At 39.4% G+C, this 22357-nt stretch overlaps 2 protein-coding genes across 2 annotated transcripts; one reads left to right on the forward strand and one right to left on the reverse strand.

The window, feature by feature from the left end:
* Positions 1–1971: 1971 nt before the first annotated feature.
* LOC125239481 lies at positions 1972–19568 on the reverse strand. The gene is made up of 6 exons (XM_048147094.1): positions 19342–19568; positions 11370–11534; positions 9716–9808; positions 7861–8124; positions 6678–7322; positions 1972–2046 (listed from the first exon to the last, which is right to left on the reverse strand). The coding sequence occupies exons 1-6, from the start codon at positions 19447–19449 to the stop codon at positions 1972–1974; spliced, it is 1350 nt and encodes a 449-aa protein (XP_048003051.1). The 5' UTR covers positions 19450–19568.
* Positions 19569–19943: 375 nt separating this feature from the next.
* LOC125239482 lies at positions 19944–22357 on the forward strand. Its single transcript, XM_048147095.1, has 3 exons — positions 19944–20290; positions 20474–20632; positions 22247–22357. The coding sequence occupies exons 1-3, from the start codon at positions 20120–20122 to the stop codon at positions 22355–22357; spliced, it is 441 nt and encodes a 146-aa protein (XP_048003052.1). The 5' UTR covers positions 19944–20119.

The raw sequence follows: 22357 nt of genomic DNA on the forward strand, positions 1-22357 counted from the left end.
GAACTTTCCTTTGCTAATCCGCGAATAGATAACGTGCAAGTCAATCAGTGCTAACCTGTTATAATTACTTGCGTATTTTTTACATGCAATTAATTTTCCCACCCTCCCACCGCAAAAATAAAAATAAATACGCAAATAAATATAACAACCCACCACCAAAAATACAAAACTCGACACGTGTTTCGCCTCTCTACGAGGCATCCTCAGGAGCTGATGTTGACGGTCCGAAGTCCCGCAACTGACTGATCGTCCCCAGAATGGTCGGCCATATTTATACTTTGTCCACCCCCCCTACCAAGCAAGTTTGATGGAAAAATTCGTAATAACGGCGATGACGCAACATTCAACTGCTCATTAAGGATTAACCCCCTATTGTTGTACCTAATTATCTCCAACTGTTCTAGAACCCCCAAACGCAGGCCTTTCTCACATACATGTAAAACATCAAAAGAATGATTCTCTGATACAGTATGGTCACTCTCTATCAAATGCTTTGCAAAATTGGATCTCTCTGGATGGTTGTGCCTGTATGATGCCATATGCTCCTTATACCTAGTAGTGAAATTGCGGCCCGTTTGGCCCACGTACACTTTGTTACAAACATCACAGCTCAACTTATAAACCCCAGATTTTTTCCCTTTCTCGATCCTATCTTTGCCGTTACAAAGCTTGGAGTGCAAAGTGTTATTTGTCCTAAAGGCCACAGGAATGCCGTTTGACTTCAAAATCTTATAAATGTCCTCTGACACTTTGCCAACATAAGTAATGCTCGCTTGACACCTCTTAACCGGTTCAGAAGGACGTGCCGCATACAACATATTGTTAACCATAACTATTCGCTTCTTTCTGATGATGCCATCAACGATTGATTTATCATAACCGTTCGAAACTGCCAAGTGGTAAATATTGTCCAATTCGGCTCGATAGTGTTCTTCAGAAAGAGGCACAGACAACATCCTATGCACATAACAGTGAAAAGCGGCCAACCTATGCTGCCAAGGGTGTGTAGAAGAAGCTGGTATAACTGTATCAGTATGTGTAGGCTTGCGGTAAATTTGAAATTGATGGCCATTATTAACTCTAGTAATGGTCAAATCTAGAAAATTCAATGACTTGTCTTGCTCTAGTTCCTTCTTAAACTTGATCTTTGGATGTTTACTATTAAGCCCAGTAACAAATTCATCCAGCAGGTCCATACTCCCCGTCCAACAAATAATCAAATCATCTACGTATCTGAAGTAATACAATATATTGTCATTCCCTGCAATATGCTGGTTCTCAAAGTGGTCCATAAAGATATCCGCCATTAAAGGACTCAGTGGAGAACCCATGGCTAAACCATCACTTTGCAAATAATACTGTCCCCCGAATCTAAAATAATTATGTTTCATACATATAGCAGTTAGATCTATCACCTCATCTACCTCCCCTGGATGTAAACGTTGCTTTTCAAAAAGGTCCCTTAGAATATCTAAAGTCTCCCCATACGGCACATTCGTAAACAAACTATCTACATCCAACGAAAGCAAGACAGCATTATCTGGAATAATAATATCTTTGATCTTTTCTATTAACTGCAAACTATTCCTCAAACAAAACTTCGGCCGGAACTGAGACTTTTCTCTAATAATGTGATTCAACCTCTTAGCTAGATTATAAGTTGGTGCACCCAAATATGAGACCACTGGACGAACTGGAATGTTATCCTTATGAATCTTAGGTAGCCCATAAAGAATAGGAGCTCGTGGATTCATTGGCACAACCATGCTCTTCTGATGTTCAGTTTCAAAAACAAACATAGAGTTCTTAATTGCCTGTCTCAGATCTTTCTGGAATCCTGGAGTTGGGTCTCTCCGCAAACTCGAAAAGCCATCACCTTGAATCAGATCAAGAACTTTCTGATTATAACTTCCTTTCTCCATAATAACAATGCAATTTCCTTTGTCTGCTTTCGAAACTACCAAATCATTTTCAAGGTGGTGGCGTATTCAAGGTGATGGCTTTTCGAGTTTGCGGAGAGACCCAACTCCAGGATTCCAGAAAGATCTGAGACAGGCAATTAAGAACTCTATGTTTGTTTTTGAAACTGAACATCAGAAGAGCATGGTTGTGCCAATGAATCCACGAGCTCCTATTCTTTATGGGCTACCTAAGATTCATAAGGATAACATTCCAGTTCGTCCAGTGGTCTCATATTTGGGTGCACCAACTTATAATCTAGCTAAGAGGTTGAATCACATTATTAGAGAAAAGTCTCAGTTCCGGCCGAAGTTTTGTTTGAGGAATAGTTTGCAGTTAATAGAAAAGATCAAAGATATTATTATTCCAGATAATGCTGTCTTGCTTTCGTTGGATGTAGATAGTTTGTTTACGAATGTGCCGTATGGGGAGACTTTAGATATTCTAAGGGACCTTTTTGAAAAGCAACGTTTACATCCAGGGGAGGTAGATGAGGTGATAGATCTAACTGCTATATGTATGAAACATAATTATTTTAGATTCGGGGGACAGTATTATTTGCAAAGTGATGGTTTAGCCATGGGTTCTCCACTGAGTCCTTTAATGGCGGATATCTTTATGGACCACTTTGAGAACCAGCATATTGCAGGGAATGACAATATATTGTATTACTTCAGATACGTAGATGATTTGATTATTTGTTGGACGGGGAGTATGGACCTGCTGGATGAATTTGTTACTGGGCTTAATAGTAAACATCCAAAGATCAAGTTTAAGAAGGAACTAGAGCAAGACAAGTCATTGAATTTTCTAGATTTGACCATTACTAGAGTTAATAATGGCCATCAATTTCAAATTTACCGCAAGCCTACACATACTGATACAGTTATACCAGCTTCTTCTACACACCCTTGGCAGCATAGGTTGGCCGCTTTTCACTGTTATGTGCATAGGATGTTGTCTGTGCCTCTTTCTGAAGAACACTATCGAGCCGAATTGGACAATATTTACCACTTGGCAGTTTCGAACGGTTATGATAAATCAATCGTTGATGGCATCATCAGAAAGAAGCGAATGGTTATGGTTAACAATATGTTGTATGCGGCACGTCCTTCTGAACCGGTTAAGAGGTGTCAAGCGAGCATTACTTATGTTGGCAAAGTGTCAGAGGACATTTATAAGATTTTGAAGTCAAACGGCATTCCTGTGGCCTTTAGGACAAATAACACTTTGCACTCCAAGCTTTGTAACGGCAAAGATAGGATCGAGAAAGGGAAAAAATCTGGGGTTTATAAGTTGAGCTGTGATGTTTGTAACAAAGTGTACGTGGGCCAAACGGGCCGCAATTTCACTACTAGGTATAAGGAGCATATGGCATCATACAGGCACAACCATCCAGAGAGATCCAATTTTGCAAAGCATTTGATAGAGAGTGACCATACTGTATCAGAGAATCATTCTTTTGATGTTTTACATGTATGTGAGAAAGGCCTGCGTTTGGGGGTTCTAGAACAGTTGGAGATAATTAGGTACAACAATAGGGGTTAATCCTTAATGAGCAGTTGAATGTTGCGTCATCGCCGTTATTACGAATTTTTCCATCTAACTTGCTTGGTAGGGGGGTGGACAAAGTATAAATATGGCCGACCATTCTGGGGACGATCAGTCAGTTGCGGGACTTCGGACCGTCAACATCAGCTCCTGAGGATGCCTCGTAGAGAGGCGAAACACGTGTCGAGTTTTGTATTTTTGGTGGTGGGTTGTTATATTTATTTGCGTATTTATTTTTATTTTTGCGGTGGGAGGGTGGGAAAATTAATTGCATGTAAAAAATACGCAAGTAATTATAACAGGTTAGCACTGATTGACTTGCACGTTATCTATTCGCGGATTAGCAAAGGAAAGTTCTAGTTTACGATTAACATGGATTTCCGCAAAGTAACGCCTGGTTCCATCGATTATTTGAAAACGGCTAGCGTGGCCGAACAGGCACGACTTTATGTCAAACTAACCAAACAACATCGTGCAGCTGTCCAGAATGTGTGGTTTAATCAACAGTGCAAGCGTTTGAACGTTGTGCCTAATTACATCCAGTTGCGTTGTAGTAGCAATTCGAGGGCTGCTAAGTTGGCTGTTAGTAGGGCTCAGAGAATTTGGTTGAACGAAGAATCTCGCCATTGGTTTTCGGTTAGACATAATTTGAAACTGCATCTTAAAGTGTTGTATTCTGAACTCTCATTTAAGTTGCATAATCTCGAGTTTGATATCCTAGACCAAAAGGCGAGATACTTTGCTTCTGAACTTGCACATGAGATGTATACTACTCAGCTAAACAAATTGCGTAGGTTAACGGAGTCGAGTTCGAGTTCGTTTTTGAGGGGAGGGAAACGGAACCAACACCTCACCATGACTTCCATCCTCGTGTGAAAAATTTAACTGATGTGGAGTTTTCGGAGAATGAAGTAGAGCTTTTAGGAAAAGGGTTGAAATATAATTTCCAGCCAAAAATAACTCAGGGGACGTTAGAGAATTTGGCTGTGGATTCAGAGGTTGCGATAGTGCGGGGCCGTGGTGATTTAGATACCAAGACCATGGTGGCCAATGTTATTAAGAGTACTGTTCCGGCACAGGGTGGTGGATTTAGTTCTGATGGTTTGGCACTGAGAACTATTCAACAGAAAGTGCGAGAAAATGATTTGGTAGTTTCGAAAGCAGACAAAGGAAATTGCATTGTTATTATGGAGAAAGGAAGTTATAATCAGAAAGTTCTTGATCTGATTCAAGGTGATGGCTTTTCGAGTTTGCGGAGAGACCCAACTCCAGGATTCCAGAAAGATCTGAGACAGGCAATTAAGAACTCTATGTTTGTTTTTGAAACTGAACATCAGAAGAGCATGGTTGTGCCAATGAATCCACGAGCTCCTATTCTTTATGGGCTACCTAAGATTCATAAGGATAACATTCCAGTTCGTCCAGTGGTCTCATATTTGGGTGCACCAACTTATAATCTAGCTAAGAGGTTGAATCACATTATTAGAGAAAAGTCTCAGTTCCGGCCGAAGTTTTGTTTGAGGAATAGTTTGCAGTTAATAGAAAAGATCAAAGATATTATTATTCCAGATAATGCTGTCTTGCTTTCGTTGGATGTAGATAGTTTGTTTACGAATGTGCCGTATGGGGAGACTTTAGATATTCTAAGGGACCTTTTTGAAAAGCAACGTTTACATCCAGGGGAGGTAGATGAGGTGATAGATCTAACTGCTATATGTATGAAACATAATTATTTTAGATTCGGGGGACAGTATTATTTGCAAAGTGATGGTTTAGCCATGGGTTCTCCACTGAGTCCTTTAATGGCGGATATCTTTATGAACCACTTTGAGAACCAGCATATTGCAGGGAATGACAATATATTGTATTACTTCAGATACGTAGATGATTTGATTATTTGTTGGACGGGGAGTATGGACCTGCTGGATGAATTTGTTACTGGGCTTAATAGTAAACATCCAAAGATCAAGTTTAAGAAGGAACTAGAGCAAGACAAGTCATTGAATTTTCTAGATTTGACCATTACTAGAGTTAATAATGGCCATCAATTTCAAATTTACCGCAAGCCTACACATACTGATACAGTTATACCAGCTTCTTCTACACACCCTTGGCAGCATAGGTTGGCCGCTTTTCACTGTTATGTGCATAGGATGTTGTCTGTGCCTCTTTCTGAAGAACACTATCGAGCCGAATTGGACAATATTTACCACTTGGCAGTTTCGAACGGTTATGATAAATCAATCGTTGATGGCATCATCAGAAAGAAGCGAATGGTTATGGTTAACAATATGTTGTATGCGGCACGTCCTTCTGAACCGGTTAAGAGGTGTCAAGCGAGCATTACTTATGTTGGCAAAGTGTCAGAGGACATTTATAAGATTTTGAAGTCAAACGGCATTCCTGTGGCCTTTAGGACAAATAACACTTTGCACTCCAAGCTTTGTAACGGCAAAGATAGGATCGAGAAAGGGAAAAAATCTGGGGTTTATAAGTTGAGCTGTGATGTTTGTAACAAAGTGTACGTGGGCCAAACGGGCCGCAATTTCACTACTAGGTATAAGGAGCATATGGCATCATACAGGCACAACCATCCAGAGAGATCCAATTTTGCAAAGCATTTGATAGAGAGTGACCATACTGTATCAGAGAATCATTCTTTTGATGTTTTACATGTATGTGAGAAAGGCCTGCGTTTGGGGGTTCTAGAACAGTTGGAGATAATTAGGTACAACAATAGGGGGTTAATCCTTAATGAGCAGTTGAATGTTGCGTCATCGCCGTTATTACGAATTTTTCCATCTAACTTGCTTGGTAGGGGGTGGACAAAGTATAAATATGGCCGACCATTCTGGGGACGATCAGTCAGTTGCGGGACTTCGGACCGTCAACATCAGCTCCTGAGGATGCCTCGTAGAGAGGCGAAACACGTGTCGAGTTTTGTATTTTTGGTGGTGGGTTGTTATATTTATTTGCGTATTTATTTTTATTTTTGCGGTGGGAGGGTGGGAAAATTAATTGCATGTAAAAAATACGCAAGTAATTATAACAGGTTAGCACTGATTGACTTGCACGTTATCTATTCGCGGATTAGCAAAGGAAAGTTCTAGTTTACGATTAACATGGATTTCCGCAAAGTAACGCCTGGTTCCATCGATTAGTTGTACATTTTTTGCTAACTGTTCGTTGTCCACTAATTGCTCATTTGCTGGCTGTGAGTTTTTTGCCAGTTGTAATTGTTTTGCTGTTTGTACTTTTTCTGGTAACTGGTTTTTTGCTTGCTGTAATATTTTTGCAAAGTGTACATTTTTTGCTGGCCGTAAATTTTTTGCCGTCTGGATATTTTTAGCTGTCTGCACATTTTCTGCTAACTGCTTTTTTGCTTGCTGTAATATTTTTGCCAAGTGCACATTTTTTGCTGGCTGTATTTTGTTTGCCAACTGTACATTTTTTACTGGCTGTACAGTTGTTGCTAGCTGCACATTTCTTGCTGTTTGTACATTTTCTGCTAACTGTTTTTTTGCTTGCTGTAATATTTTTGCCAAGTGTACATTTCTTGCTGGCTGTAATCTTTTTACTAACTGTACATTTTTAACTGACTGTACAGTTTTTGCTAGCTGAACATTTTTGACTATTTGCACATTTTTTGCTAGCTGTAATTTTTTTATTAACTGCATATTTTTAACTAACTGTACATTTTCATCTGGCCGTACAATTTCTGCGAACTGTACATTTTCTGTTAACTGTACATTTTTTGGTGCCTGCGGTTTCAATGCTATTATAAATTTTGATATTTGTTCTTCCGGGTCCGGCTGAAAATATAAATATAAAACGTTATCACAAAGTATTTCAAACCAATAGGAGTTTTCCGTACAGTCGAGACCATAAATTTCTGCTCTTAAAATAAGATGGCCGCGAAAGGATATAAATAAATATTATAGGAAGTTTTTAAACACATATTGACTGAGCCCAACGGTAAGCTCCAAAAGGCTTGTGTTGCAGGTACCGAGACAACGGTATATAATAATATATACATAGAAAACATTCATGACTCAGGAGCAAATGTCTGTGCTCATCACACAAATAAATGCCCTTACCGGGATTCGAACCAAGGACCGCGGAATCTGCCAGAATCTGTGTAAATGTAAACCTGCCTACTTACAAGTTACAAGCCCCAGTTACAAACTACGTAAACGTAATGATGTAAATAGGTTAAGATATACAATTTAAGATTAATTAAAAAATGAGCGCATCTTGCCATTAAACGTAACAGTTTGGCAAGTTTTTTAATGTAGAAAATTAGTTTAAGTTGTTTTTTCAAAATAAATAAAAAAAAAACATATAACTTACCTTTTTTATCACTTTAACTTGGCTATTGGCACTTTGGGGCACCACAACAATTTTCTTTAAAATTTTCTGCGAAACAGGTCCTGAGGTAATCTTAATATTTTTCGACGGTGAAGGATTTGATTCTAACGGATCTGTGGATTCTTTCAACGCCTGGTCTAGGTGACTGTCACCATAACATGTTATGGTAGAATCTGAACTATAATCTACTTCTGGTTCCATGTCATTTTCCATTTTTATGTCCACTTCTTCATGTAGAGTTTTATCCTGAAAAAATGCTTTGCCATGAGGAGGCACACTCAAAGGTCACCCTATTAGTCCATAGTCCATACGTGAGAGCGAAAAGATGATATGTTTTTTCTCTCTCAGATATGAATGACAGTGACACTTGCACAGGCGCCGCCTGGCGGGATAAAATGTCAGTGTGCCTCCTCATTGTGGTTAGAAGTTAAATATTGCACGAAAAGACTCGAGTTTAGGCTTGTGTCGTTCACGAACTATGAACTGTTAGGAATAAAATCCCATCAATGACCGAAATGAACTGAATCATTCCGTGCTCTGAGAATCGGTCTTTGCTCATTTAGTTCAGTAGGCGAGCGCGAGCGGTTTGGATCGAGAACGAATGTGTGACTGCGCCGACCGAGAGCGAGAGCTACTTAGCAGAGCAACAAAAAAAGTCATGTTTTCATATTAAACTTCGGTTACTTACAACCTTTCGGCCCGGAATGTTACTATCTGTGGACTATTCGTATCATTTTGACACTATTCGGTCCCATTCGTTCTGATCTTTCCGACCGCAGTGGTCGCTGGTCTGGCTGAACTAAATGAGCAAAAGACCTAATAGAGCGAACTAGTTCATGGGAGCGATTGAACGAGATCGGAGCGCTCCAATCAACGAACGAAACGGCACAAGCCTACTCGAGTTTTGCAATATTCTTACGCCCCGAGTTACACATAATATTTCATCACACAATATAAAAATGTGAAAAGCATGGTTGATTTATGTAGAAATTACAATTTTCATACTAAGAATCGTACCTCTTTTTTTTTAGCGCCACCTATTAAATACTATCATAAGGCACTGGTCCCAACGCGAGCTAATAAGCTATGAGCTATCGGCTATAAAAACGAACAAAAGATGATCACTCCGGTGTAAATAAAAGAGACACGGCGATGTTTATAGTTACTCGCCCAGCGGTGAGCTATCAATATCGCCGTGTCTCTTTTATTTACACCGGAGTGATCATCTTTTGTTCGTTTTTATAGCCGATAGCTCATAACTTACTAGCTCGCGGTGGGACCAGTGCCTAACTACACTGATGATGCCTAAGGTACAGCGAGGCAAATCTCGACTGGGGGGCAAATGTAACTGGTCCATTTTTTCCATGTTTTACAATGTTTGCATTATTAAATAGAGTGTCCACCGGTTATATATGGCAGGCGTGTTCAGTGGATACATGTAGAACTCAATATCATAGTGTAATAATGGAAAAAATGGATTGGTTACAATTGCCCCCCCAGTCGAGATTTGCCCCGCTGTCCCTTACAATTTTTTTTTTTTTTTAAATGTGTCATTTGTTCTTATCAAAAATAAAAACACGCGAAAATATGATTATGGCCAGGCTGCGAAACAGCGCCATCTAGTTTTAATCCTAAAAGGCCCATACATTTCAGGGGTACGCTTTTTTGTATGGGCTTATCTGTTCCGGTATTATATCTTCCTTGGTGAAGAGTAAACAAAAATTAAAGAACTAACTAAAAACTTCATAACTCCCATGGGCGAACGATATTTCTATAACTCCCTTTCCCTGCGTGCACTTACATATTTATTGTAGGAGGGTGATGAAAATGGACTTACCTCTTCAGGTACCATAGGCTTCTGGTCGACCGAAGGCAGGTCAGTTTCAGGTTCAGTCTTGATGGCGATTGGGTCCTGTTTTGCTTCTGAAATCTAAAACAAACATGACTATTCTAAACACAGACTGACGAAAGAAGGTCAAAAGAAAAAAAAAGTTATTTTAATTAAAACCAGGGGTGGCTCACTCCGCGATTCTATCGCCGAGATACAAGTACATGCCGGCGGCCGTGAGTTCGCGGCCTAAGGGGTGGCGCGCGTTCTCACGGAACGCACGTTCGCACTTTCTATTGTTATTTTACGTCGCGAATTTTTTTTAAGGTTCATATGCGATGTCCGCGTGTGGAATGGCTAACAATGCTAAGTTGAATAGACATCATGAATAAAATATGTACCATAGGACATTCTTCCACAAATCTATTAATTAAGTCCCACGGAAAAGTTCAATTAGGCTTGTGATGTTGGAACTTAAACCAAAATACTGTATATATACCTACCTAGAAAGTACCCAAGACATAAATATTAATTCGTTTTAGGGCCGGTTTTTCAATCGCCAGATAAATGTATCTATCAGATAAAGTTATCACTATCCTTTTCATCACACGTATAAATGACAATGACAGCTAACATATATCTGACAGATATTATTTATCTGGCGATTGAAAAACCAGCCCTTAATCCATAAGCAACCCTGTTATCCGACGCTGCGCACGTGCTGGTTTCTTTGTAAAAATGTTGTAGGCATTTATAAATGCAGCATTTCGTGAACATCAAAGTAGTGGCAGGGGCGGCTCACTCCGCGATTCTATCGCCACGCTACAAGTACATGCTGGCGGCCGCGAGTTCGCGGCCTAATCAGGGGTGGCGCGCGTTCTCACGGAACGCACGTTTGCACTTTCTATTGTTACATTACGTCGCGAATTTTTTTTAGGGTTCATTATGCGATGTCCACGTGTGGAATGGCTAATAATGCTTAGTTAAATAGACATCATGAATAAAATTGGACAATCTTACACAGATCTTATTGATTAAGGGCCAGTTGCACCAACCACATTTGACAGACACATCATCGTCACTCAGCAGATTTCTATGGAACTTCTCATACAATAAAATTTAACGAACGCTTTAACGGTGCCAGACGGTTTGGTGCAACCGGCCCTTAGTCCCACGGAAGAGTCCAATAAGGCTTGTGATGCTGAAGGCTTAAACAAAATATATAAATACTGTATATATACCTAGAAAGTACCCAAGACTTGAATATATAGTATAACATTTTATCTGAGAATTAATTCGTTTTAATCCATATAGGCAACCCTATTGCCCGACGCTGCGCACGTGCGGCTCGTTTCTTTGTTAGAATTTTGTAGGCATTTAAAAGGCGGCATTTCGTGAACATCAAAGCAGTGGGCCTTCTGTACTTGTACTATTATATATTCTGTGCTATTATACATATATTCTGTGGCCATTGGCACTCTGTTATGAAACATATCCCCATTGAGTAAGGGGTTTTTAAAAACGTCTCGGAGAGCAGTAGATGACTGTTGACAGAAAGGTACAGTCAGCCATAAAAGCTTTTGTCAAAAATGTAATTTTTGCAAAAAAATCTTAATCAAATGTATTTTCACCGCAAATGTTCAAAAGAAAACAGAAACCTTACCAGTTCAAAAGCAACATTTTGCGTAGCAGTCTGCTTGTTGAGTTTACTGAGCATATATTTAAAAGCCTTCACGCCCTTGCGAGCAGACTGCTGGAAGTTGTGCACCGACTGCATCAACATCTTGCAGTCAACACAGTACAGCCATTCATAGCCTTTGAGGTCACTCTGAAATTCATATGGATATAGGTTAACTTAATTTATTTATTTCAATATAACAATCATACTTTGACTTCAAATCAAGGGTGAACCGGCATCTTCTGGGTGAGCTCTCTATCATAAGCCACATCTTTGCCTTTGACTAGTCTGTGGCCTGTGGCTAAGAATAAGCATGTTTATTCAGTACAGGGTGGCCCAAAATTACGTTGACAAAGAATGGGGAAATAATGTTGTAATAAACCAAAATATCGAAGTTACCGAAAATATTTTTTGGGCCTATATTTCTGCATATTTCTACATCCACCGTGGATATTTCAACAGCATTAGCATGGATATTTCGCAAGGTTTGTAATGTAGACCAATCGTGTAAAGACATTTTTTCCAGATTCATAAGCTCGATATGTTTCAGCCTACTTACGTAAATGCACCTTACTTAAAACTATAAATTATAGTTTGTAATCAATCGTAAAACCCTAGACCGTTTATTGATTACAAAAATTAGGGTATTTTACAAGTTATAAGTGCAATAAGTCAGACGAAAGTCACACTAGAGGTGCAGCGGCATATCGATAATTTTTTGTTCTAATATTTGCGTTCGTACTTCAAAGCCAAAGGAGGATATTTTGAAGACGATTCGATTTATTCGGTCAAAAATTATTAAGGGTTCACATTTTAATTTGTAAGACGATCATTCGTGTAAGGACAGAAAAGTAATTATACAAACGTTTGTCATCGTATTTTTGGGCCACCCTGTATAAACAGCTAGGGCCACAGTTGCACAGATGTAGTGCAAAAAGCTTTTCTCTCGTATTTTTATGGAAACATTGGTATTTATCATGCTAGTAGTAGTACATAAGTACAGACAGTGTTAGTATATATTGTACTAAGACTAGCTGAAATAACATGACATGCTCGTACATTTGCGTAAGAATACGAAGGAAAATCTTCTAGCACTACACATAAATGCTGTTAGTTTCCCTATCCATACCAATATTATAAATGGGAAAGTGTGTCTCTGTTTGTTTGTCCGTCTTTCACGTCAAAACAGAGCGACGAATTGACGTGATTTTTTAAGTGGAGATATTTGAAGGGATGGAGAGTGCCATAGGCTACTTTTTGTCTCTTTCTAACGCGAGCGAAGCCGCAGGCAAAAGCTAGTTACTAAATAAATGGATTAATATTCACATAAAAGATGACTAATTCACATCATAACTTTTCCAGCAATTTCTGTGCAGCATGGTAGAAATAAAGGAATTCATACATGTGCTTTCTACGTAGATTATCAATTAAGGCTCATTTTACTGTTATTAATCATAATTAGCTGTTTCAGCTGGAATCGGGCATATATAATAAAATAATAATAATAATAAATATTGGGGACACCTTACACAGATCAACTTAGCCCCAAACTAAGCAAAGCTTGTACTATGGGTGCTAGGCGACGATATACATACTTAAATAGATAAATACATACTTATATACATAGAAAACAGCCATGACTCAGGAACAAATATCTGTGCTCATCACACAAATAAATGCCCTTACCGTAAAAATGCCTTATAATAAATGCCTTATATTCCTTTAAAGCGACAATGATACATCAAAATTGCTGAAAAGTTACAATGTCTATTAATAATAGCAGCGTTTTACCTACCATTAAAACGCTTATTAAGCGATAACCTTATTTGAAGCCTAACATAAATAGATAATTTGAGAGTAGCGAACTTGATTTCCTGTAACAGATCGGTCAAACCACGAATACACCCCACTCCATCCCTTCCATGTGACGTCACGTCCTGTGCACCAGGTGGGCAGCGAGGCTGGAAGCGCTCGGTGCCATGGTCATTGGCTCTCAAATATGAATGTACCAGGCAGAATTAAAATGTTAGGCTTCAAATAAGGTTATCGCTTAATAAGCGTTTTAATGGTAGGTAAAACGCTGCTATTAAGCTTTGAACCGTTATTTGAAGCCTAACATAAATAGATAATTTGAGATCTGTTTGTTATCGCCTGGTGCACAGTAGGTATAACGCCAATGTGAATAAGTAAAGTAAAATTCATAATCCTACGGACTAAATTGACAAATGACTGACAGGTAAAATGATACCAGGAACAGCAAAATTAAAATAGGGAAGGGTATATGTCGATAACAATATATCGACAAGTTGTAAAGTACATACAACAGACAAGTTTAAATCAAGAATAAGTATATATGAGTTTCAAATAAGAGGTACACATTTTGGTTTGTTCTATGTATCTTCAAGGTAGTGGATGGATACCATGCATTTTTACCCACTAGTTTTAAAACATAAAAAGGTTTCCGAGCCTGTAGGTAAAAAATAAAATACCATGTCCGACGATAATAAATTATCTGTCACGCTGTGGCAAGTATATCATAAATATCTATATAATTTTCGAATAATATTATTGCTGCTTCGAAATAAAAAAAATATCTCTAATTAGCGGTCTACAGACCTTTTGATCTGTCGAAATCACAGAAAAAGTTGCTATATAAATTAGCCGATCAAATTGCCAATTTCATTGTCCCGTCTGGGTGCACCTTAAATCTACGATGTAATAATAATTTTAATATCGATAAGAACGACACTGGCCAAACTGTGGCAACATTCGTTCACACTTACTTGTCAATTTGGTCCGTAGGATTATGGATTTTACTTTAGGAAGGGAACTTTAGAAATCCAAAATACACTATGTTGGTATATAAATCATTTATTTCAATAATGTTTATTTGCAATGATCACAAACAATAACATATAAGCATATAAATATCAAATTGAACAGTCAAAAATATCTTATAATATAATTAATTTATCACTCTTTACGCTTAGCTTATTCTTAATATAAACCATATACATGATATAGGTACATATTTTATTTATTAAAAGAGGATGAATCACATTTTTGTTCATACACAAAACACTAATTACCTAATGAGCAAGTTTTGATTGAAGTCAATATAAGATACACAATTTTCTTACTCCACATACACAGTTAGATATAAATATAATCATACATAAATCAATTGATCACATTAGCTTTAATTATTTATTATTCACCCACTGGTGTAAACAGATTAGCACATGATTGTGACGGCAAATTAGCAGACATAACTGGTCGACAATAATATTTAAGAAAGGTATTTTCTGACTTCCAATTTCCTCTGGCCAGAATGTCATCCAGCGCCATATTATCAACCCAATTCTTAGATGCTACTGCAGGCCTGATACTACCAGCACTAGCTTTAATACCGGCTTGCAGTAGGATCTTTTTTATCCAACCAGATATATTCGTACGTGAAGCAGCCTTAGGCTGTCCGCATGTGGTCAAGAACAAGTTGTCAATACCGCAAGATACGCGCCTAGGTTGCGATAATAAAATAACTCTTTTAACCCAAAATAATGGATCTAGGACTTTGCTATCTTTATTTTGAAAAATTTGCCATCCGGATTGACGATTTAGTACAGTATCAGTCTTAGATCCATATTTGGGCCAGAAAATTATAGAATTTTCGGACTCAATAAGGCTATCCCCACCTACACTCAGTAACGTCAAGTCATGTACCCGACGACCAGAGCACAATAATAATAATATAGCAGCGCGAGCGGAACATTCGTATAAACTATTCTCATTGCAATTATTGTTCTTTAGCCAATTTACTAGGACATCTGTATCCCATATAGGGACCTTTTTATTTGTAACGCGCGAGTTTCGTATAGATTTTAACGCTTGGCGTACCAATATATGGGAACTAAGAGGGGTACTTAAATTGGGATCGCACAGAGTTGAAACTGCTGATTTGTATACTAATATAGTGTTATACGCCAGACCTTGCTTAAGGTGAAGATCAATTAAGAATTTAGCTAAATCAGCTCCCTGTGGATTTGACAAACTAATAGAATTTTTATTAGCCCAAACACACCATTTCTGCCATGCATTTTTATAAGTCCTAGTGGAAGAATCGCGCCAACTCTTTTGTAAAAATTGAATGTGATCTTGTGACCATCCATTTAAGCTGGCAGCCCACCCCCACATTTCCAGACCTCGAGGGTCATGTCCTGTATCGTGGGAGGAGGCAGGCCGGTTGTCGCGTCCACTAGAACTTTGTCTAGGTCGTAAATTGTGAACGGGGACCCAGGGCCCTGTTCCTGAGGTCTGGCCTCCAGAACACTTTCAACCATCGTGGGGCTGCTATCAAATATATCCCTTTCGCATTGTTGAGGTGTTGCAGTACGCGGGGTATCAGAAAGGGGGGTGGGAATACCCACGCTAAGGGGTAATCCCACGTTTGGCTGAAGGCATCGTAAAGGCTGGCCTGTCTGTCCGTCAGGTCCAGAGTGCCGTATACTGGTAGGACATGGGCTATTGACGACGCAAACAGATCTATTGATGGACGGCCGAATTTGGCAAAAATCAAGTTCATTATTTTGGGGGACAGGTGCCATTCGGGGGGTCTCGTAAGGCGAGACAGGTGATCGGCTTCGCGGTTGTACCGGCCTGGCAAGTAATATATCTCCATGTGAATTTTGAACAGGTCTAGGATTTTGAATATCTGAGACGAAATTTCCATCAGGCGGGATGATTTCGTGCCCCCCTCGTTTCTCAAATAGGCAACTACTGTTCTGTTGTCCGACTGAACTAACAGAGAGGTACCGGCTAGGTGCCGACCGTGACCTTTTAGGACGTAGTAAATGGCCAACATCTCGCGCTGATTGGAGTGCAACTTTGCTTCCTCCGGGGTCCAGAGGCCCCACAGCTTGAGATTGTCTAACTGGGCTCCCCATGCTTGCCCCGATGCGTCCGTCACTAGATAATTGGTTATAGGAGGGTAATGAATGGGGGAACTTTTCATTAGATGTACCCACCACCATTGTAACTCGTTCAACGCATGTGTTGGAATCGGATATAGGTGGCGAGGGCTTTTGGATAAGAGATTTTGGCAATGGTTTAATAGCGCTCTGTGATTCAAACGACCCCTGGGCACCGTAAAGCTGGCGAAATTGACCATGCCTACTAGACTTTGAATTTCGCTTAGCTTGCCTGATTTGCGATTTAGTAAGTTTTGTACTTTTTGGCGAAACCTTTGCACTTTTTGAACCGGCAGAGACTTTTCGTTTCTGTGCGAGTCCCATATCACACCCAAGTACTCGAGGCTCTTTTGGGGGGTCAAGATCGATTTGGCATAGTTGACTTGCCAGCCTAGGTATTCTAATAGGCGGGTCGCTTCTAACGCCTGATTGGCTAAAATTTGGGGGTCCTGATGAGCCATTAGGAAGTCGTCCAAGTACACAACTATTCGAAATCCCTTTTCTCTGAGTAACTGAGCCACCCAATTTGTTAGGGATGCAAAGACTTTTGGGGCACAGGAAATTCCGAACGGTAAACAGGTCATTTGCATTAATTGACTGTCGTAAACTAGCCGTAGGAAACATCGATGTGCTTTGGCAATCGGAATATGGAAATATGCATTTGATAAATCTATTTTTACGAGCCAGTCGCGCGGTTGCAAGAAGGTGGGTATTCTGTGCATGTTCATTAAGCGAAAAGGTTTCACTAAAACGTACTCGTTTAAGTTTTTCAAATTGAATACCGGGCGGGCCGACCCGTCGCTCTTCGGTACTGTGAACATTGGGGACACGAAACTCGGGCTGATATCTACAGGTTCCAACACGCCCATTTGCAACATTTGATTTATGACGCGGTCCATTTCGCAACTTTTGGGAGTCATGAAGGGATGATTGACAATATTTGGTACCATTAAAGGAGGTTTTGTCAAAAACGGGATCCGAAAATTTAGAATTATTTGAATCAACGGTGTTGGAGCCTGTAAATCCTTCCAATGTTGCACAAAATCTATTAACCGGCCTGCCCGGAAATCGCTCGAGTCACAATTTACGCCTGCCCTGTCCTCGTGTTGAGGATGGGCCGGAGAACCTACCACCACGGTAGCTATTGGCAAAGGTGTCGCTAGTTTGAAAGCCTTTATTACCTCGTTGCCGAGGTGGCTTCGTCTGTTGACTATATTTTTGGTTAAAGCGAGGAAAGTCTCGAGATTGTGCTTGATAGTTCACGAATGGATTCGGCAAAGGCATCCGATTTGTGTAATCAGGGTATGCGTAATTCGCATTAAACAAAGGAGGGACTTTGTTTGGGTATGGGTTAGCATAACTAGGCATGGCCTGAGTTTGCTGTTGTGGCTGAGCTTGCGCAGCAGCTTTATTATTAGATGGCGCCCTGGGCGGCAAAATATTTTAGAGGATCCCCGGCCTTTTCAATTGCACTGGCAAACTGATCTTTATTGAATAAATTCTCACAAGTGGGTGGAATTTTCTTTAGGCTAGCTTTCAGAAAATTGTCTTTAACTGATCTCAACATATTATCTCGCCTTTGTTGTATTAATTCGGCCCGATGACCACAAGCTATTTGTAAAACATCGTTACTAATTTTTTGAAAGCTACCCTGGACAAAAATTTCATTTAATTTCTCCTCCAGTAATTTAGGAGTAACCTGGGTTACTGAACTTGACCAATCCACTAACTCTTTAAACCCACTCTGAGCGGCCTCATTTTGTTTAATAAGGGCCTGCGTAATAGTAGCAAACCCACGTTCAATAAGTGCTAGCGAGTTAACCTTATCGAATGGCTTGAGCTCATCATTTGTTTCTAGAAAAGTGAAACCCGGTGAGGAACAGTATTGTTTTTGTACATCTGCATAACGCACGCTATCCCAGTCTTCCGAATTAAATCTCTGAATATTGTTAATCAAGTTAACTAAATCTGGATTCGACTTAGGAATGGCGGGTTCTTTTAAAACAGTACCAAGCGGTAATTGAAATGAGCACCCGGGTGCGGGCTGCTCGTTGCGAGCCGGGGCTGGAGCCGCAGTACCCGCAATGCCATTATCAAAAAGATCTCCGCTTACATTTGCACTAATGCCGTCAGAATCATAAGCATCCTCTACAACCGGTGTGGAGTGAAAAACAGGTTGGAGGGTAGGCTGAAAAGCAGCGCTATTCGCGATGAAATTTGAAATTCCACTTACTTGCTCACGTAAATACCGTATTGTCGACTCCATGCGCCGGCGCTTATTCTTGCTCCTCTTTGTGCGTTTCGCAGCCTTTCGCTTGCTCCCAGCTTGCGAAGGCCCAGGTTCCCGCGCCTCCTCCTGGGGCCTCGGGATGTGTTCCAAAGGGGCAGTATCCGTGGAAGAACCTTGATTATTGGTAGAATCCGATGAATCAGACAATTCACCGGTATCGTGGTCCATTTTTGGAAATTAAACCGAACGGTAACACCGTTTTTAAATTCAAGTTAAAATTGACAATTTTATAAATTAATTTCTGAAATACGACCGATTGCTACGGCAAACAAGACGCCAATGACCATGGCACCGAGCGCTTCCAGCCTCGCTGCCCACCTGGTGCACAGGACGTGACGTCACATGGAAGGGATGGAGTGGGGTGTATTCGTGGTTTGACCGATCTGTTACAGGAAATCAAGTTCGCTACTCTCAAATTATCTATTTATGTTAGGCTTCAAATAACGGTTCAAAGCTTAATAGTGTAAAATACAACATGTGACCACTTGAAGAGTATAGTCCTCATCCTTAGGAAGTCCAAGGAGGACAGTGAGTTTTTGAACTGTCAAAATTTCGAATGAATTACAAATGTTGTCATAGTCAGGTACAATTTTAACTAAGTTTACTTAACATAAATTCCATTTATTATTTAAACTGACTATCAAGTACATGGGAAGTAAGTGATTCTTATTACTTATTAATTGAATTTCAAATGAATTACTGTGTTTATAACTGGAGACACAATCACTTCGAGTAGCTGCCTGTGTTCATAGCTCAGAGGCACCAAGGGCGGCTCTTTCACCATACATATCACGCACATAAACACCATCGTGTTGATAAAATGTTTCTCCTAATGTTTGATAACACAATACAAGAATAAAACAAATAAACTAGACGAAATAATTCAATGGCGGTTTGACGTCTTTGACTTGACGAGTATAGTATGACATTGACAATGACAGCAGAGAGGATGATTGACAGGCAAACATTTATTTTTGTTTTGTGGCAACACCACACTAGTTTACATTTTGTTGGCTACTCGACACTAGATGGCAGTAAAAAGTTACGGATAAACATTGAAATTAGACTTTATACAAAAAGCCATATGTTTCGTTTACTCGCCAATAGAGGATCATAAATAAGTATATTTATAGTCATGTAAAGTATTTCATAAAAATACAAATTATTGATAAATATTTTTATTTCACTATGTTTTTGATTAAAAGTATATTTCTATTAATTTTTATTTTATTTACTGTGTAGAAACGAAACGCGGTTTAATTGATTTTTAAATACGTGCGATCAGCTGGAAAGATGTGTAAATAAGGAAATTGTAGACAGTGTAAAACTAAAGAATATGTGTATACTCACAAACGAATTGCATTATAGTCCTAACTACGCTGAATTTATTTGAAATTGAAATACTTCTAATAATTTTGTGGTCTTATTTTACTATTATAAACAGAATAAACACTTTTCTTTAATCAAGTGTACTTAGAATGGAAGAATCGGTAGATCCAGGGTCTAACTTGCCAGTGCCATCTCCAGAGACAGCCAAACAGTGCTGCATTTGTATGAGGAAGGATCAGAAGCTCCTGCATCTATGCTTGATCAACGGAGGCGGTAACAGCTTGTTCTCATTGCTGTGCGACGACCAAGATGATTCTCCGGTATGAAAGAAAAATAAAATAATAATAAATCCTTTTATGTTCAGACAACAGAAGGTCCAAAAACAATGACAATAATTATAATTAAATCGCAATTATATTAAAAAATAAATAAATTAATAATAATTTGAAATTAAGTTTACAGATCAATTAAAATATATTTACGACAACCTATCGTTGTTTTAGGACGAGACCAAAGAGCCCACGCGCCTGATAATCTGCTGGGAATGCGACGCCATCATGTCCAACGTGGTCTGTTTCCGGCAGCAGGCCTGCACGGCGCAGAAACGGCTGTCCAGCATCGCTGAGGGGCGCTCAATGTCGCAAAACACATTCGTTCTCATTGTACGTATTTTATTCTCATAAAGATAACACATACTGACACGAGAACTTATTTAAGTAATACCAAAGACCTATATAACTTCGTATAGACAGATAAAGTCTAAGAAAAAAACGTACCCCAAAACCATACAGAAAAAGGTACGGTGAGCTAAATGGCGATACACCTTTGGGGTACGCTCGGGTAGATGGCGCTAATATTAATATTTGACATTTTAAAACATGTCAAGCTAAGAATATGGGCCAAATTGTCAAAACTGAGGTTCAAAAGTTTTAAGCCTGTGTCGAGAGATGGCAGTCCATGCACTGTGATTACACATTTTAATACTCGATCCTCTTTGGTAATACTTACATATTTTAGTATATTTCTGTCATCACAACATATTAGACAGATTAAGGGCCACTTGCACCAAACGCTTAAATAACTCGAGGTTAGTGGGCTGTCAACTGTCAAATGTAAATATATAAAATAAAAACCGGCCAAGAGCGTGTCGGGCCACGCTCAGTGTAGGGTTCCGTAGTTTTCCATATTTTTCTCAAAAACTACTGAACCTATCAAGTTCAAAACAATTTTCCTAGAAAGTCTTTATAAAGTTCTACTTTTGTGAATTTTTTCATATTTTTTAAACATGTGGTTCAAAAGTTAGAGGGGGGGGACGCACTTTTTTTTCCTTTAGGAGCGATTATTTCCGAAAATATTAATATTATGAAAAAACGATCTTAGTAAACCCTTATTCATTTTTAAATACCTATCCAACAATATATCACACGTTGGGGTTGGAATGAAAAAAAATATCAGCCCCCACTTTACATGTAAGGGGGGTACCCTAATAAAACATTTTTTTCCATTTTTTATTTTTGCACTTTGTTGGCGAGATTGATATACATATTGTTACCAAATTTAAGCTTTCTAGTGCTAACGGTTACTGAGATTATCCGCGGACGGACGGACGGACGGACGGACAGACAGACATGGCGAAACTATAAGGGTTCCTAGTTGACTACGGAACCCTAAAAAGAAACTGACTGATTGACTGACACATCAACGCACAGCCGAAACCGCTGGTCCTAGAGACTCTAAATTTGGCACGTAGGTTCTTTATAAAGCTGAGTTTAGACCAGGAAGTTATTACTGCAAGTTTTGAGACGCAACTATAGGTAAGAGTGAGTGGCAAATATCTGCATCTCTTTCTTGCATATACTTTTGTCTCAAAACTTGCAGCAATAACTTGCTCGTCTAAACTCAGCTTAAGATGTAAAAGAGCACTAGGAAAGGATTTTTCAAAATTAACATCCTAATGGGGTGAAACGGGGGTCCAAATTTTAACGTTTCAATGAGATTACTTTTAGTACGCGGGCGAAGCCGCGGGAAAAAGCTAGTTCCATATAAAATAGTGGGTTAACCTCGGGTTAACCCTCCATTTTCGGTGGTGCAAGATACCCTTGTAGTTAAAAAGTAAATACTTGTAGTAGGTAGCCTAAAGATTAATTGGTCAGAAATAGAAATAGCACGCCTGTGGAAGCTGTGGAAATCAGTGAGACACATAAACGGGCAAAAAAAAATTGTTGTAGTTGTCCGTTATTCCAGCGTTATGTGACAACATTTCCCCATTTTTCCAGCCACCATCGTCAGGAGCCCGCGGCTCGGGGCCCGAGGCCATCCTCGAATATCGCGCTCAAATACAAGACCTCACGCAGCCGGTGTTCCGCATCGTGCGCTACGGTAAATAG

Source organism: Leguminivora glycinivorella, chromosome 25 (genome assembly GCF_023078275.1).
Source record: "Leguminivora glycinivorella isolate SPB_JAAS2020 chromosome 25, LegGlyc_1.1, whole genome shotgun sequence".
NCBI lineage: Eukaryota > Metazoa > Arthropoda > Insecta > Lepidoptera > Tortricidae > Leguminivora > Leguminivora glycinivorella.